This window comes from Manis javanica, chromosome 2 (genome assembly GCF_040802235.1).
Source record: "Manis javanica isolate MJ-LG chromosome 2, MJ_LKY, whole genome shotgun sequence".
NCBI lineage: Eukaryota > Metazoa > Chordata > Mammalia > Pholidota > Manidae > Manis > Manis javanica.
Window position 1 is genome coordinate 145,124,749 of NC_133157.1, and position 18,704 is coordinate 145,143,452.

The window sequence follows — 18,704 nt, forward strand, 5'->3', positions numbered from 1 at the left end:
TAACTTGGATGTTCTCTGGTCAAAGAGATACGCTAAAACTGAAAATATTAGTGCAAAAATTAACCATTACTTTTTAGAGACTAAGATCACTTCAACTGTGTAATGTAGGCTTTTTTTTCCAGCAAAAGGAAAAACTTAGGCTATCCTAATGTTCAATCTCCTCATTTAGGTCTATTATAAGAGAATGAAAACTCTACAGTAACCATATATAAAGTATCACCCCTGAAATATTTCTAATCCTATTAACTTATCATCGATCTCAAAAAAGTGGCTTTTGTGACAGAGGCACTAGCAAAAATGAAAAGTAGGATTCCAGATTTTATTTTTTTAAAGATTGAGAAAACACTTGGGACAAAATTTCTTTGATCAATAAATTTTCAGGAAATGGAACAAGTTGTTCTGGGACACAGTCAAAACTGGTAAACGTGAATCTGAAAATGGCCTTTTGACAATTCTTCTGTTGGAAACAAGTATCTGAGCAAATTTTAAAACACAACCTCACATTTTTCTCCCCCCAAGTGTTCAAGAGGCAGACAAAATAAATTACCATAAATTATATGCCAAGGCAACTTATAAACAAAACAAAAACAACATGAGGCTGAGGATTTCCTTAGCTCCTCCAGGAAGTGTGTAACACTGCGCTTCTGGCCTGCAGGCTGGATGGGGGTCGAGGCCTGTCAAACATCAGGATAACTGCAGTAATACACCGCAGAGCTGGCATCGGAAACCACCGAGGAAATGCCCCCGTGGCTGTCTGGGAGATTCACACTAGAGTCGTGTCCCTGGTAGGGGAGGCTCATCTCGGGCTTGCACACAAAGTGCAGATACTGTTCAAATTCCGTGCGGTCCACCTCCCCGAGGAGCTCGGCGGGATGGTTCGGGTCCGCCGCATCCCGGCAGGGCAGCGCCTCGGGAGGAGGCGACGGCTGCCCCGGACCCGGCGGGTGCTGCGGCGGCTGCATCTGGAAGCTGCGTCCGCCGACCGCCGGCGAGCCCACAGCGCCGTAGTACATGTGCAGGGCGCTGGGGGGCGCCAGGAGGCCCGGCATCGCGGTACCCGGCTCCGGGCCGAGCCGGGGGTGCAGGGGGCCGACGGGCGGCTCTGGGGGCCCCGCATAGTCCGAAGCCTGGGCGTAGCTGTAGGGGCCGGCGGCGGGACAGTCCCCGGGAAGCGGCGCAGCGAAGAACGTGGGATCGGGCTCCATGCCGTCCAAAGGGGAAGTGTCGGGCGTGGGCAGCGGGTAGCCGTCCAGCGGGAGCGCGCCCAGTCCCTGGCAGTCGCGGTAGTGGCCGCCCATGTGCGGAGGCAGCAGCGGAGGACCCGCGGGGAAGCCCTGCTCGGGGTAGGGCAGGCCCAGGCCGTCCATGGCTACGCGGCCGCCCTCGGGGCCCAGCGCGGCCGCCTGCGTCTCGGCGAGGCCGTGCAGGAAGCCGCCCTCCACCCGTTTCAGTCGCTTCACCTGCTTGCGACGCCGCGGCCGGTACTTGTAGTTTGGGTGGTCCTGCATGTGCTGCACGCGCAGCCGCTCGGCCTCCTCCACGAAGGGCCGCTTCTCCGCCAGCGTCAGTGCTTTCCACGACTTGCCTGTACGGGCGCGGAAAGGTGGAGAGGGCGCGGACCTTACTATCTGAGCTCCTGCTCTCAGGCCCCCACCAGATCCCACCTCTCCCCTCCTACCTTGGATTGTGCAACTGGAGCGGGAAAAGGGTCAAGTGAAAGCCTGGGACTTGGGAGGCCCGAAGGAGTCCCATCACTTAGGTTAGGATGAGGCCCAGAGCCCGCCACGGGCATCCCTCCCTACTTTTGAGCTTTCTGGAAGCGGCTTCCTCGCACCCCCACTCCCAGTCGTTCCAGGAATTGAAAACTTCCCACACCCGGTAACCCGACTCGACCAACCCGGCTCCGCGCCGCCGCTCAGGGAAGGCACCTCCCCAGAGCCGCTGCACCCGTGCGCCCGTCACCCGGGCGGTCCGGACCTAAGGACCAAGGACCAAGGCCTGTTAGGAGATCCGGGAGAGCGGGAAGCGGGAGGCGAGCCGCGGACCCCAGGGAAGGACGTGGCCGCAGTACACCGCTGGCCTCGAATGCAAGGCCCCCACGCACCCTTTGGCTCAAAGAGGCGGCTTCGCGACGCTCCCAGCCCTGGGCACCGAGCTCGCACTCACCCAGCATCTTGCTCAGCTCGGCGTTGTGCAGGTCCGGGTTCTGCTGCGCCAGGCGTTTGCGCTCGTCCTTAGCCCACACCATGAAGGCGTTCATCGGCCGCCGGATGCGAGACTCGCCCTTGGCTCGGCCCGCGGCCCCGGCCGGCGCCCCGCTGCTCGCCGCCGCCTCGCCCTTCACCTTCATGTCCCCGAGGGGGCTCAGCGCCTCGACCCAGGGGCAGGGGCCCAGCCCGGCCATCGTCGCAGGCAGCGCGCTCCGGGGCTGGCTCTGGTCGTCACTGGCGTACCCCGCATCCGGGCTGCTCATGGCGCTCCAGCCCGACCCCGCGCCCCACAGCCTGCGCGGAGCACACCGCCTCCCCCGGAGCGGGGGGAGAGGGTGGGAGCCAGGGGAGAGGGTGGGAGAGAGGGCGGGAAGAGTTCGGCGGGCTGCCTGCGTCCCCTGGCCCGAACCTGCTGGCCACAAACCGCGCCAGCGCCCAGCCGGCCCAGTGACACTGCAGGCGCCCCCCGACCGCAGGGCCTTTTCTGCACACTTGCGGCCAATGGAGCGGCGGGGGCGGGGCGGGCCGAGCGGACATCGTTAAGCTCACGCCCAGCCCGCCGCAGAGTCCTAAGTTCTAGCTTGACCCCACGCCCGCCTTTTCCCCTCCCCTGGCCCTGCGCCCAGGGCTACACCTGCCCCGGGAAAACTGGCTGGAGCCGGGATTTGGCGCCGTGTCCACTCCGAACCGGAAAGGGGGAGTTCTGAAAAGGCTTCTGGGGGTACTGGCAGTACCGCTGGATAGAATTACTTGGCCACTGTAGTTTGAATGAGCAAACTAAGCACCCATTCTTTATTACAGAGGCTAAGGGTGGTGCGTGACTTCGCTTTCTTCCAAGGAACCTCACCGGTATTTTCTTCCATGTGTTTTATTTAGTACAATAGAAAATAATAAAATGCTCTGTCCGAGGAAAGAAATCTAATTTCTAAAACAAAATTCAATGCGGAATGATGTTCTGTATGTAGCCGGTGTCCCATCATCCTGAATTAATTTAAAACTTTTATACGTAAGATAAACCAACCCTTAAAAATTTGTACGTAAAATATATAATAAACATTAACAAAATTTTCTCATAGTGTTCCGAAAGAGGCGAGATTTAGTTTGATTTTTAAAATCCATTAAACACAGCAGCAATGTTTATCTAAATACCCATCTATGAGGAAAGAAAGCAACTCTGCTGAGCAGCAAAATGACTGTAGCTATTAGGGTCACTTAAAGGTGGTTACCCTCGCGCAGGTAATTAGGGGACTCTTCACACATTTCCCTAGAATGGAATGAACATCTGAATGACAAGCTATCAGTGTTTAAATCTGAGAAACCTTTATAGTGAGATTTTTAAACAAGCCCTTTCATTGCACTTATATTTGGCACAGCATGCCTGACACTGTTTAGAGCCTTCCAAATGCTAGCAAACTAGCTTATCCTTAAAACCCTATGCAGTAGACAGACACTATTAAATCTTACAGGAGAGGAAACAGGCACAGAGAAGTTAAGGAATTTACCGAAATCACAGCATTGTGGAGTGAAATTCACCTCCAGTAGTATGCCTTCAGACTTGGAGCTCTTAATTACAAAGCCATGCTGTTGTGTTCAATTATTTGTTTATTTGTTTTGTTTTCTAAAGCAACTAACAAGATATTTCTGTATAAATAGATAACTTTGTCAAGAAATCAATACATCAGTCTCCAGAACTGATTTTCTTTGTTTACTGTGACGAAATGATGAAAAGCTAGAGCTTATGTCTGGACCCTGGAAGGTAAATGCTGCGGTTTTTTGTGTGATATTTCAGTCACCAAGTCATCTATCAAGTCTGTCTCTCAGTGGTATCCATAAAAACAGTCTTTGTAAATACCTAGCCATTCAGTTGCTCTGACACTGCCATTTCTCCAAAGAACCACACACCTGTTTTAAGCCTATCTGTGAGGCTCTGTGAAATGTTGGCTGCCCTCCCTCACCTTTAGAAGCCAGTTTTTATACATGAGACAAATGAAGAAAGTGGTTCTAGTTCCTGGGTCTCTTAGATTCAGACAAGAAAAAAAAATTAACCTGTTTAAGGATATCATAGAGAGGTGTTAGTTTTTAACTGGTGATTGTGAAGCACTTAATGTTAAAACAAATTAAATTGATTATGTACTTTTCCTTTAAAGCTTTATGTTTTCTGAATAAATATGGGCTTGAAAATTAAGTGTAATTGCATTGCAGATGGTTATACAAGGAAATTATAAGAGTACAGAGAACAAATTTATCCTGTAGCACCTTGCTTCTTTATGTTTTCTTAGCGATCTTTTGTAACTTTTCTGAATAGTAAAAAATATCTTCCCAAAAATCTCAGAGCAGAATTTTCTACTAGCTCAAAAGTTTTAATGAAGTAGTTTTCTTAGAATAGAGGTTGAAAAATAAAACAATGCCTGTTTCAGAACCCATTTCGTCTGTCTGGTTTAATTTGACGAATTCCTTTAAAAAATAAAATAGGGTACAGGAAATACAATCCAGGTATTAGTCCAAAAAATGTACGGGCATGGATTTACCCTCTGTACACTTTCATTCTCTTGTTCTCCCTTGCCCACCCCATTGCAGGGAGAGGGGTCAAGAAAGGGGAGAAACTGATGGAGAAGAAAATCTGGGGCTTCCCCATTATTATTTGCACTTGCTGATAGAGACTACTGATTTTGGGGGGAAGATTTCTGAGAAATCAGGTGAGAGCACAGCATCCTAGGATGTAGTTGGAGCTTCAGATTTTAGCGCCCCGCCCCCTACTTCTTACAATACCTTTCCTGGCAGCTTTGGTGCCATTCCCAGACTAGTTAGTTCCTTTTACATCCGTTACCTAGATCTAATTTCTTCTGATCATTCGCTTGTTACATATTTTGGGGGAGGGTGTTGGGGGCCGGCGGTGCCGCAGACCAGTTGCCAGTATGTGTGGACTCCTCTGTTTCGGTCCCCTTACTAAACGCGGTGTTAGAAGTCGAGCTCGGGGCGTTATCAGAGCCAGCCACAAATGCCACATGAAAAGCAGCAAACATCCGGAGTGGCTTCCTGCAAGCCTTGCTTTTCTCAACACGAGAGATTTACGCGGGGGAGTAGGGGGGACAAACAGTTACGCGAGTAAGAGCCATGTACACCCGCTGGTGTAGCCGACCTGGTGCGTTGGCATTGTACACTCCAGGATCTCTGGGCTCCTGGCTACTCGTTGCCCTCACGGTTCCCAAGCCAGACTCGAGGCTTGGTGAGGAAGCGACTAGCGCAGCAAACTAGCTGTACGGATTGCACCGGGGCCTTTGGCCAGAGGGAATTCACCCGGGTAGGTGACGAGCTGTGGTTCAGAGCCGCGCTTTTCTCTGGGCCCCTGAGTGACCAGGCAAAGGCTGGGTGATTTCCTGCAGGCTTTTGTGCTTTCGATGCTCGGGAAGCGGGAGCCGGACGAAGGACTCTCTAGTCTCTAGGGAAGGCCGTGGGCACCCACGCAGATCCGGGCTGGCTCTGGAGCGCTAATCCGTGGGGGCGGGGAGGGGAGTGGGCGCCTCAAACCCAGGGAAAAGGCGGGGGCGGCCCGCCGAGGAACAGACTGGTATCCAGGGAAACGAACAACCCGGCCGTCGTGTTCACAAATCGGGCGCCCCGGGGCCCTCCGGGAGCCCCTCCGCGAACGCAGCCGCGGCTCGCACCTCCCAGGTAGGGTCGCGCAGCCGGACGCCGCCGAGACCCCGCGCGCCCGGGCGCCGACTGGGCAGCGGCGCCGAACCTTTGATACCTTTCGCGTCTCCTCCCTGTCCCTGGGCTAGTCCCCCGTGGGTCCGGGGCGCGAGGTCTAAGGTCGCGGGCGGGATGGGAGAGATGGGGCGGAAGGAGTGGCCGGGGAGGTTAGCGGTCCCCGCTCCACTCGGCGGCCAGCCCCCGCAGGACGCCCCAAGCGCGGCCCGGGAACCCCCAGGAACCCGTCGCCTGGTACTCGACCCTGCCCCGAGGCTGCGTTGGCCTCTCCCTTGCGGGGTGGGAAAGGGGCGAGGCGAGAAGGGCTTTGGGAATGCTGTTTGGCACGAGGATGGGCGCGTGCGTTCCGCTGGCACGCCAGCTCCCACTCCTGCAGCCCGCATCCCGCCCAGGCCGCCCCCCAACCCCTCCCTGGCAGCTGGCGACTCCTCGACTGTAACCCTGTTCCCGCTTGGCCCCGCCTGGGGTTTGCACAGGCGTAGCAGGAAATACGCTGTTCCCGGTCCACTTCCCTGCTGAGAAACTCGTCTGCGGGGTGTTTCTTAGATCCTCCCCAACCCCCAACCCCCGCCCAGCCCCCGCTCTGGTCCCGGGTTGAAGTGTGGACTCCTGCGCTTGGCTTCACTACACTCCTGGCCTGGGGAACCTCAGAGTCCCAGAGGAGGCAGCGTTGGGGCAGAGTAGAGGCAGCCCAGCTCCTTCCCAGGACTCTTTACCTTCACACGTTGTTTTGCTCAGCCCCTTCATACCTGTCTGGCAACTTTAAAGGGAGTTTCAATAGGGGCATGCTTCTACGCACCCCCTTCTGCTGACTTAATCGCACCTTCCTCACACCCTAGAAGAAGCTAGGCCTTTCTCTGTAGAGTTGTATCTTCAATTGATCAGTCTTATCAACAGCATGTCCACTCCCACCCAAAGGCAAGCAGACACGGCCCTGCCTCAGTGGAATGTACTATGCAGTAACCTTAGTCTTCTTTGATTTATTCACTTCCAGCTGGGTGTTCTAGGCCTGTTCTATAGCATAATTTGTTCCTGGCATGTAAAGGTGATGCTAACATCAGTGGAACATGCACTTTGAGGTATTTTTTTCTAGTAGAGGTAATAAGTTGCCTTTCCACCCTGAAACCTCTGGTTTGCCAAATTTCCCTAGTCAGCAGGGCTGGATTTTGCCAGGTGGTTGGTTAGGGCAAGGTGTGCATTCTGTGATCATGGAAGTGATCAAAGTTAACAGGTCAGAAGACAAGCCACTCTTGACAAACACTCAGTATCCACTCTCCCGTGTAACCTTAGCCACAAGCGTATCAGATTTTGAAATGGTACCAGAGTTGGCTTCCAAAGTTTCTAAATAGCAGAGAAAAATATTAGGAATCCTTACTGTAATCCTTTGCTGTCGCAGTTAATCTCTGTTACCTGAACTGTCTTCTCTGCCCATTTCTTGGACCTTGCCAAAGACTTTGTCAGTACTCTTGAAAGGGAACACAGGGTCTTTGGTTTATTTCATCTTTCTATCCCCAGAACACATGTATTTAATAAACTCAGTGATACTGTAACAGTTGTCCTTGCAGTCATAGGATCATCTCCCTTCTAGGCAACACACTGAGAGTTATCTCTACTACCTCAGCAAAGACTTTTTATTTGAGACACATCTGTGTAGACCGTGTGGCCATCTGATTTCAGCCTGTACTGTGTGCTCTCTCATACTCTCACCAGTTCAGTCTTCAGTCATTACACACCTGAAACTCCACCTCCTCTGAGGACTAACTCAAGTTCTTTTGCTTTTCTGAACCTACTTAACAAGGACGTCCAGGCCAAGAATGCACATGGAAAAATTAGCATGTAGATACAATGCATAAGCACATTTCAGTCTTTGGGGGATTTTTGAAAACCAAAACCTTTAGTTATTAATTTCTTCATAATTGTGGAGTACAGTTTACAAAGCAGTTCATGTTCATTAGCTCATCTGATACCCAGGACAGCCCTGGAGGTTATTGACAGCCTTTGTTATTATCCCCATTTTTCAGAAGAGGAGACTGAGACTGAAAAAGGATAGGTAACTTGCTCAATGCCACATGACAGGGGTGTTTGGACACCTGTTTACCCATGCTGTTGAGAGTAGTGGGTCTTGTTTTGAATTTCTTTCAGTACCATGTATATAGCCTGAAGGACCTGATGGAATTTGGAGAGACTAAATAAAGACAGCAGATAGGTAGTGATGGATTAAGGACTCTTGGCACAGAAACTTTCAGTGTTGACCCTAACTAGGTCAGGATAATATTTTTAATATCAGAGATGCAGGGTTTTAACAAGATAGCATTTTCATTTGAAAGATCTATAATTAGGTATTTTTATTAAATCACATAATCTAAGCCCTAGAAGACATTGCATTTATTTTGGTTATTATACACACAAATTTTAATTCAGCTGAAAAGTGAACACAATTCAAAGTTATATGGGGATAAAGTTCAAATATGAGGAAGCTGGGGTCTCCAAAGCTCTGCCCCTGTAGGTCACACTCATTTGGACTAAAGGAGACCTAGTTATTTATACTGAATTGTGGTCATGACACAAGTTTAAGGTCTTGTTGTTTTGTTCTTCTCTAGATATACTGATGGCTGAATCTTTAAGGCAAAAAACATACACATATGCAGCAGCTAGGTGAAGCAAATTCCGTTCTTACTGTTTGGGGGATAAATGGATGGCAAATATCAATTCTTTTTCAAAGTGGGAAGTTAAGGCACAGAGCAAATGAGTAATCTGCTTAGTGTTTTCAAATCAGGCTAAAAGACAAGTGAATAATCTATTCATTTAATAAACAAATAATTCTCCAGCACCTGTAAGGCTGAGGCTCATTGCAGGGTGGTACACTGATGTAACCACAAATTTGGGAGTTGAACTTCCTGGGATTGAGTCCTGGTCCTGTCATTTACCAGCTGTGTATCCTTGGACATACTACTTAACCTCTCTGTACCTCCTCTGTCAAGTGGAGAATAACTATAGTAAGGACCTCAGTCTTACGAGGATGAAAAAAGTTAATTGCCCATGAACTGTTTAGAATAAGCCCTGGCACATAGTAAGTGCTATATAAATATTTAATAATAAAATTTTAATTAATATGTTTTAGCATATGAGGACATGTTGGGAGACTAAGTAAGAGAAGGCTACCATAGTACTGAAGGTAAGTGCATGGTAACAACTAAACAAATGTTTTAAAGGAAAGAAATAGTGGAATTTCATAATACTGTAACAACTGTTATAACTAGTAGTGACTAACTGTCATGTTTTAATCAAAATTGTCTATCACATTGGCAAAAGCTTTTGGAGAGGTTTATAAACTTGTGCATTTTCTAATTACATTTGAATGTGAACATTTTTACTATGTAGGTAAAGAAAAAATCCTTACCTTAAGTCAGTCTTCTAAAGCTCTGTTAAGACTGGCAAGGAAAAAAGACACAGAATTGTAAAACATTCAGTATTCATTTGAAAACCTTTGAACTGTAAAGAGACACCTTGCAGTCAGCATTTAGCTAGGTAGGGCTAGATTCTTCTCCTGAAGGCATAGAGACAAAGTTCAGTTTGATAACTATCCCTGTTATATGTGTATTTAAAGGAAGAATACCCACAAATTTACAAATCTTGCCTAGACCTTTCAGTGTAGTATAATGAAACGATTCTGAAGTCTAGTCTTGGTTGTTCAGTAACTTGCCCCTGGGTAAACTGTGAGTCACTTAAACCATCCCATCCTCAATTTTCTCAAAAAAGAATGGGGAAAACATCTGATCTCTTCGCAAATTTTCCAGATTAAGATGTGAGCAAATAATCACAAAGATTTTTGCAAAGTAAAAGTACTGAGTAAAACTACTGTTACGTGTGTGTGTGTATGTCTGTCCATAGATGTCTGGATATATATGCATTTAGAACAGTTTCTTTGTACAGAAAAAATTAACAAATTGAGATAAAATTGAAATAGGGATTGTAAAGACTGTGCTGCTTTGGGTTATAATGGAATGCTGCTGTTTTTTAAGCAAAAACTTCTTTTTTCTTAACTAATTACTGCACAGAGGGTCCCATCTTTGATACTGGACAAAATAGATTCTGTTTTTATTAACCGATATTATACATATATAGGATAACCATTTTTTAGAAATGCTCACAGATTATTTCAGGGTTTATTTTAAAACTGGAATTTGAAATCAGAGAACTCTTTCTTTTTATTACTTTCTTACTTTGTTACATTTCCCTGGAACTCACCTGACATTTATGGCATCTTAGGGCTGAAAAGAACAGCATAACTCAACTCCTGCTTCTTTTCAATCCTATAAATTATGTTAGAGTTTGGAAACATGAAAATGTCTCACACAGAAAATATCACATATGATACTAATATCTGAAAGTACTTCATATATGGCCACATAAATATGCAGGTATTCTTTTAAAACCATTTATTTTGAAATAATTTCAAACTTAGAGAAGTTGCAAGACTGGTTTAAAGAACTGGATTATTTTCACTGAGGCGCTACAATTTGATAGCATTTTATCTCTTGTTCCATCTCTATCTGAACAAAAACATTACCCCACATTTGCTCTATCTCACTCTCCCTTTCTAAAAATATGTCAATGTGTAGAACCATATAAATATATAATATTTATATTATCACAAAACAACATATGCTAATATACTATAGATATTACAAAATATATAATACATCAGTATATTGTTTATTGTTCTGTCTTCTATATTATGTATGTATATATGTCATTACATGTATGTATATATGTCATTAGCCTTTTTCTGAAACCATTTGAGAGCGAGTGTGAAATACCCCATAGGGCACATTCCCATATAACCATAAAAAAAAACAAGCAAATCAGGAAATTAATATTACTACCATACATCTCTGCCATCCAAGCCACACACCCAATTCAAATTTTTCAAACTGCTCCAACAAAGTCTCTTTTTTCTTTTGGTCCAACATACAATTCAGGACCACACATTGCATTTAGTTATCACATCTTTTCAGACTTCCATCTGGAACAATTCCTGTCTTTCCCTATGTCCCATAACCTTTATAGTTTTAAAGAGTGCAGGGCTTTCATTCCAAAGGATGTCTCACAACCAGGTCTGTCTACTATGGGCTCTTTCATTCTTGGCATGAAAACTGCGGAAACAGTGATGCGTTCTTCTCAGGGCATGACTAGGGAACCGTTACCATCACTGGTTGATCGCCTTATAACATTGTTACCTGCCCAGTTTCTCTACCTTCAAGTCAACGTTTTCCCCTATGCAACTGATAAGTATATCTGTGGAGGCATCTCTGCCATTTTACTAATATCCTCCTCCTCATCAAACCTCGACCCACTGCCTTACCATTCACTTAGAAGAGTGACAAATGCTGGTTTTCTATTCCCATCATTCCTTCTATATTTATTTATTCCTTTACTGCAAGGAAGGTTGTTCTTCCTTTGTTTATTTGCTTATTTGCTTCTGTCAGTAAGGTCTCATGGATTCCTTCTTTATTCAAAGACTTATAATCCTCAATAACATTGTTTGGGTGCCAAGTTGTTGTAGATTTGCTCAGCTGGGCACCGCTCAAGCTGCCTCGTATATCCTTTTGATATGTCCTTATCATTAGTTGACCATTTCCTTACTTGTTGGCATAACAAGATATTCCAGGTTCATCTTGTACTTTTCCTGCCTCAATTCTGATTCATCCATTTCTCCAAGGAGTCAAGAGCATCTTTCAGTGGAGGATGGTATTAAAAAACCAAGACCTGAGTTCTCATTGATATCGGGGTATCATTGCTTCTAGAATTCTAAGCAGACAGAGCTAAACATACACATATGTATATGCATGTGCATACACACTCACTTATCTATAACTATTTCCTTATCTACCACTAAAAACTATTACAACTGTATGTTAATCGGGGATGCCTCTAATTCCAACCCAACATCTTAGTATTCTTGCTAGCCTGCTACCTTTCCATATTTGTAAATTCCTTTTCGGACAGTAAGAAACCTGACTCCCATTACTGTAATACATCGGCCTATGTGCTCTTTGTAGTGAGCTGCTCCACCTGCCTGCCCTTGGCCACCTTCTCCTGGCTCCCAGGCATGCTAGCACCTTTGTGGTGGTGTCCCTCTAGTTCCTTGTTTTCCATTTTCAGAAACAATGGAGAGAAACAGTTACTTGTTTAAATCAATTTTAAAATCATTTGAAGTATAAAATGTGACCATAAACTATAATATCAAAGTTTTCTTCTTCACTATCCTTACTTGCTGGCAAATTCCTCAGGAGCAAATTAAAGACAAAAATTATTAAGGCATTATTTTTGCTTGTTTGGGATGGGATCACCCATAGTTTTGAAATTACAAGACTTTACTTTTAGAACAAAATAAAACAAAATGTTCCTTGGGCTTTCAGTCATGGCTAAAGCAAAACTAGAGATTTGCATGACCTAGTAGGATTTCTTTTACTAAATCCATAAGGAAGATAGAGGAAAATGCATTAAATAATATTTGCCAGAGTGTTAACAGAATTTGTGGGAGCTTTGAGGAAATATTTTATAAATATATTGCCTCTCCCCTCTGTCAGCCACACCCACACCCACACCCACATTACTCTCCATGATCTTAAAGAAAAATTAATAATAATAAGGCATTACAAGTCAGATTTCATGACTTGCCCAAAGTGCAGAGGTTGGCTAATCTAATTTACAAGGCTTCTATGGATGATTGAATTCTCATGAGTCATTTCCATCTTCAGCATGAGAAAGTTCAGTGGAACTTCGGTCTATTAAAATGAAGGCCAACTACTGAGCCTCCAAATCAGGCTCAGCTTCTTCCTTACCTGCCTCTTTTGGGGCTGCTTTCTCTTGGCAAAGCCCAGGAGTTGTATTGCTGGCAGCCCCTGCAACCCTGTGGGTGAGCTGCAGTGGATAGCCCAGGCATGTAACAGGCTCTTCTCTCCTCAGCAAATCTTCTCTCCCTTTCCAGAACTAAAAGTAGGAACTCTTACTAAGTCACTTCTGCAAAAAGGGTGATGCAAAAACATCCTAGAGCTAGAAGGGGCAGCTTCTGCTTAAGCAAAGGTTGTAAGCATGAATGATTTAACAAATGTTTATCATGTGTGTATGTATTAACTAGTTTGGTCACTGTACATAGGGAGATTTACAAAACATATCTAATATACCAATTCATTTTTAGGATAGTTGTTCAAATTGAAGCTTTAATTCTTGAGCAGTGTAAGTCTTCAGTCGTCGAAGGGCCTATGCTAATTTGATTTTGCCAAGACTTAACTCTATTTCACAAACGAATTGTAGTAGCATATTTATAAAAATAATTAATGTAAGTAATTTTCAGCACTTTTGCCTAGCATTTGATTTTGCTGCATTCTAATAGTGAACATTTCCAGTGGACTTGCATAACGTACAATTGTCAATTCTGGTTCAATCATATGTAAATATACTATCCATTATGGCAACCTATGCAGAACCACAGAAACTGACTTTCCTGTCTCTCCACTCCCATCTTGCACTCTCTGCCTCCATCACTGTATTCTAGCAACTAGCCTCTGGCAGTTCCCAAAACATCCCAGGTTTTTTCCTCCTTGAAGCCTATGTCCTCTTCCCTCTACATGGGACCAAGGTCCCCACTACTTTCTTGTGGCTAGCTCCCTCATTCATTGACACCTACTCTGAGAGACCATTCTGCCTAAAAGAGCCAATGTCTGCTACCACCACCACCTCCCAAGCTTGTCACATTCTGTTCTCTCATCTGTTTTGTAATTTCTTATAGAAAGCATTATTAGTAGCTGTCATATTTAATGTATGTTTGTTTATTGTCTATTGCTCTCCCCATTAAAATGCTAGCTCCCTGAGAAGCTGTGTTGTGCATTGCTGTATCCCCTGTGCCCAGTCAGTCATTGGTACATCATGGGAATGCAACAAAATTTATTGCATGAATGAAAGATCCCCTGAGACTGAGCTAGCTCATGAAAGGGTTTCCCTGTGTCCTAAGTTGGACCAAAACTGGGGACACTTTTGATTGCTGGTTAGTCTTTCACCATGCATTTTCACATCTTGTTTTTTTCTCTAAAATACTCTTAAAGGTTTTATTGCCTTTATGGAAGCCTCATTATGTCACTTTAAGGGGAGGAATGTTCCCTACGGACATGTATTTCATTAACAGAGTATTATCTCACAGAGTAACTAAGAACTTTCAAAAGAAGGGTGATGCTTATGAGAGCCTCTAAATAATTTCGACTGATTAGGTATCTTAATCCAGTTGCCAGTTAATTGTGTTTGTTTGTGATTAAGAATATGATTTTCACCCAGTCCCTCTCCACAATCTCCCTGTGTTTGGAGAAAGCCAATCTTCCTACCCACTTCATATCTTCAGCCAGCTCTTTGAAGGTGTTTGCTGAGGGGATGAGACCACTGCTATCACCTGGAGCCAGGAGCAGGGAAGAAGGAATCTCTGCCAAACCACCTGCAGGTTGACTAAGATCTCTACGCCCACAGCAAACAACAGGGAGATCTGAGGACAGGCGCCCCTTCCCCACCCCCTCTCTATACCCAGGTCACTATTTCTAGGGAGAAAAGGACTCCGTATTTGAAATGTTGATCAATATGGAATGTCCTTTAAAGCAGTGGTCTCATACCATCTGTGGAGAAGGATCAGATTTTTCCTTTATTTCCAATCTGTCACACACCGATACTTATAAAATACAATGAAAATAATTAACTAGAAAATGAAATAACAAAGCCATGCAAAATACAAGCTCACATATTTTATTATAAGGTTCATCAGGCATCAGACTACTCTCAGACTGTTACCAAAGTTCCACCCTGCTGGCTTGCAGTTACTCTGCCTCCCCCACAGGCCTGTAGGGACAATTCACAGTACCACACACAAGACAAGGACCTCAGGTCTCTGCCTCCTGCAGACAGTGGGCCTTGTAACAGCACCCCTTTCTCATTTAAAAGTTTCAGATTCCTAGTCCTTATTTACTTTTTTTAAAAGGAGGTATCAAACTGATCATAATGTGACATTAGAAGAAAATTTCTATCACTAATAAGACCAAATCCACAAGAAGCCATTTATTGACAATATTTACAGATGAATGATGCTATTTGCCTTGACCATCAGATCCTGGGGGCCTCTAAGTGGTGAGTGAGCTATGAATTGGGTTCATTCAGCCTCTCTGCTGGGATTTGGTGAGCAAAAGGATTGGGAAGCAAACTCATCAGCAAAGAGGAAAGGGGGAAACCGGGCCTTTTAGGTTAACTTAACCTTACAGTGACCTGCTTCTAAGTCACTGATTTGAATTCTTTCTCCTGCTGCCAAACATTTAAACCTATATTATTAACCATAGTTGCTGCTCCATATCATTTATATATATAAATGTTTATATATGTGATTTTTCTGTCTTACCAGTGAAGAAATTCAAGGCAAGTTGCTGACAGTCATTCTGGGGGATCTGGTACCAGAAGCCAAAGCTAACAGCCGTGGTCCTTCCCTAGAGCATTTAGAGCTGTGCCTGTCCACAGGCCTGCACGTGCTGCTCCTGTAGATGGTGCAGGCTCCCTCCATGACTTGGGAGGTGCTGTTTGTCTTCTAAAGGGATCAGTCAGGCTTTTTGGCCACACTCCCCTCCCACCATCCCCCAGGTCACTCTGACTTCTAACTTTATAAGTATGCTTGGAATTCCAGCTATCACAAATCCCTTCTATCCCGGTCTTCCTATTGTTCCCATCACCATCAACAAAGAGCTGTGGCTACAAGTTTCCATATATGGAAAATACTTACATATAATAAAATACTGACTTTTTTGGTATCACTTATGTATTTTTAACATACTAAGTCCTTTGTTCAGACAGAAGTCTTAAATTGTTGGTTGATTGACATGAAATTGTATTTTCCAGGCAGATATTCACAACTGTTTACCTGCAGTTCCTTCCATTCTAAATCGCAATTGGCTGTGCTTTTAAAGATGCTTAAATTGTTTAGTCATATCCCCTCAATTTTAAACTTCTTTATAAATAGCTTTCTTGAATTCAAGTAATCTTATTCAAATCAATCTTCAAATTATTTTATTTTTTCACAGATCTGTAGGTTTTCTCTGAACCAGGCTTCAGCAAATGACTTCAAGTCCTTTAAAACAAGACCTTTCTTTCTGTAAGGAGGACATCTAAGTAAGCATGTGATGTTATCAAAATTGCTACAACATGGAATAATACACAAAGGAGAGAATGATTTCTTTTGCAGGTTTATTTTCAGATATAATGGACTTGCATATTTAAAATGGCATGTTGCTTTATTTTTTAAAAGTTGGCATTGCTTTTTAAAAGATGAATGTGGAAAAAATCTAGTTTCGTAAAATATAACAATATTTATATAGCATTTTACAAAGCATTTTTATATACATAATTCAATTTAATCTTCAAAGTAACTGTCAGATAGTCTTAGTACTTCCATTTTTTTTCCACAAGAAGAAAATGAAGTTCAGAGAAATGAAATGATTCATGTGTAATCACAGATCTCAGAAGGATTGGATCCTTTGATTCCACAATTTATGCTTTTTCTACTATTCCACAGTTATCATGGCTTCACACAGGTGAAGAGTCTACTTTTGCCATTTCCTGTCAGCCACCGTAGTAGTGCCCCACTGCTTGGAGGACTCCAGTTCTGCTGACTTGAAGACTTAGAACAACATGCTTTTTATTCAGCATTTTTGCAGTGATACTTTCTATGTCCATAGACTAGGCTTCAGTAATGAATATGATAGCAGTATCCTAAATTTAGTGTGCCATCATAAACTCCTAAGGTAGCATGCTCCAATTTTCCAGACTCCTCCCAACAGAGATGCTATTCCATCTAGAGAGTGCCCTGGGAATGTGTGTGACAAACACCCTAGGGGTCCTGTTCCCTAGCCAAGGCTGGAAAATTGTTTTAATATATTAAAAGTACTTAATCATTAGTGATATGCAATAGAATTGTTGCAACATAGAGGAAAATTGTAATGTATGCTAGTTTAAATTTAGGGTATTGAGTACTGTTACTCCTAAAAAGCAAGCAAAAAAGCTACCTTAGGTTCTTAGCCCCCTGATTATTTGTAAAATAATAAAAATTCAGAGGAAAGGATCTTCTTAACTTCAGTTTATCACTTTTTTCCATAAAACAGATGTAGCCTGGGCCATCTTTAATGCCTTTCACCAAACAAAAAAATGGACTTAAAGCTTTCTTGAGATACATCCATCTCCTTCTGTGATTCCCAGTGTCTTCCTCCCAGAAAGAATTAATTATTCATACCTTCCACAGCCAATTTTCATAATTTTGCTAAGAGTTCAGGCCATAGTATATTGCAGTTGGTTATTTTTGTTAAAATTGGCCATCTATCATATCCCTCTTTATACCATTTATACATCTTTATTCCACTTTGGGACACAAAGTAAGGTCCTTCATCAGTATTAATGGATTATAATTCCAATTTGATAAGAATGGTGGAAAAGGAGAAAAAAAAACCTTTCTGAATTGAAAAAAACGCTGAATTGAGCACTTTAAGTGGGTGAATTGTGTAGTGTATACATCTCTACGAGGCTATTATTTTAAAAGTTAGACATCAGGGACAATCTAGAAAAGACACAGGTACTAAGTTTTGTTTGAAATTAGAAATTAGTTGGAAGGCAGAGTCACTTTAAGTAACACCCATCAGGACAGCATCCTTCCAGCTCCCTCTCCCCCACCAGGCACATTTCCACAGAGCAGTAAATGGTTTAACTTCTCTCCCAGGTAGTTAACAGAAAAATGCTCTAGCACATAAACTAATACATTTATGAGTAGTCATAGGATAATTTTAACATTCTGCCAAGCTTGATTTTAAACTATCTACTATTTTATGTCTGATTTTCAGATTGACTTCAGATACTTCTGAAAGAACTTTTGCCTAAAGCATTATACAAATCTACTTATGAATCTTAAATGAGATGTTTCTTCTCTCCCCACCTCCTGCCTGGAATGGGTAAAATGGATTTTCACCCTCTCTTTTTCGGTCTTCTTAAGATTAAATGGCAATTAAGGCTTGTGGCAGGAATACAGGTGAACTGTAAAAAAAAGAAGAAAGATAAGTTTACCTGAACTTAATCAAGTTAAAAGTGACACGTGGGAAATTAAGTATAGGACTGGGAAGAAAATGTTAACATACAACCCTCCTGCATTTCCCCACGGTGTGTTTGTTACTGTGTTTTTACCAGATTTTCTCTCACTTGTTAATTTGGGACTTAATAAAATACCCTAGAAAAATTTAGCTTGATGTTCAATGATAGTAAGGTTGGGGGTTGAAAGGGCTTGAAAAATATTTTTGTAGAAGCAAATTTTCATTAGTAGTTAACTTTGTCATCTTTTTACTTAAGGAGTATACTAATTTTGCAAATGGATTTGCAAGGCACGTGATCCTGTTACATGTGAAAATGCTTGCTTTCTTTAGGAGCCTCAGGACTCAAAATGACAAAGGGAATAGTTATTTCTCTACAAATTGATCTCTATCCTAATCAGAGCATTTTTACATTTAAACATGAGTGTCTGTGGTGACATGCTATTACCTGGAATTTGCTAGGGAGTTCTACCTGGCTTCAAGCATGCTGTCCTTTGTTTCATTTGTAATCTTGAGATATCACAGGTGCAGCAATGTCAGTATCATTTGGTCACATAGAGGGTTAGCAAATGATTTTGCCAGCTATTTAGTATGTTATTTCCACATCTTATTTGTCCTTCCTGCCTGAAAG

At 43.6% G+C, this 18,704-nt stretch overlaps 1 protein-coding gene and 1 long non-coding RNA gene across 4 annotated transcripts in view; one reads left to right on the plus strand and one right to left on the minus strand.

Moving 5' to 3' along the window:
• Positions 1–305: 305 nt before the first annotated feature.
• SOX17 (SRY-box transcription factor 17) lies at positions 306–2,657 on the minus strand. The gene is made up of 2 exons (XM_017642237.3): positions 2,167–2,657; positions 306–1,585 (listed from the first exon to the last, which is right to left on the minus strand). Exons 1-2 carry the CDS (start codon positions 2,471–2,473, stop codon positions 678–680), a joined length of 1,215 nt encoding a protein of 404 aa, XP_017497726.2. The 5' UTR covers positions 2,474–2,657; the 3' UTR covers positions 306–677.
• A 283-nt stretch (positions 2,658–2,940) lies between these two features.
• The window catches only part of LOC108384985 (uncharacterized), a 50,618-nt gene continuing 34,854 nt past the window's right edge, over positions 2,941–18,704 (plus strand). For all 3 annotated transcript variants that reach the window (XR_012128184.1, XR_001850177.3, XR_012128185.1), the window contains exon 1: positions 2,941–5,511. This is a non-coding gene — a long non-coding RNA (uncharacterized lncRNA). The remainder of the gene's footprint in view (positions 5,512–18,704) is intronic.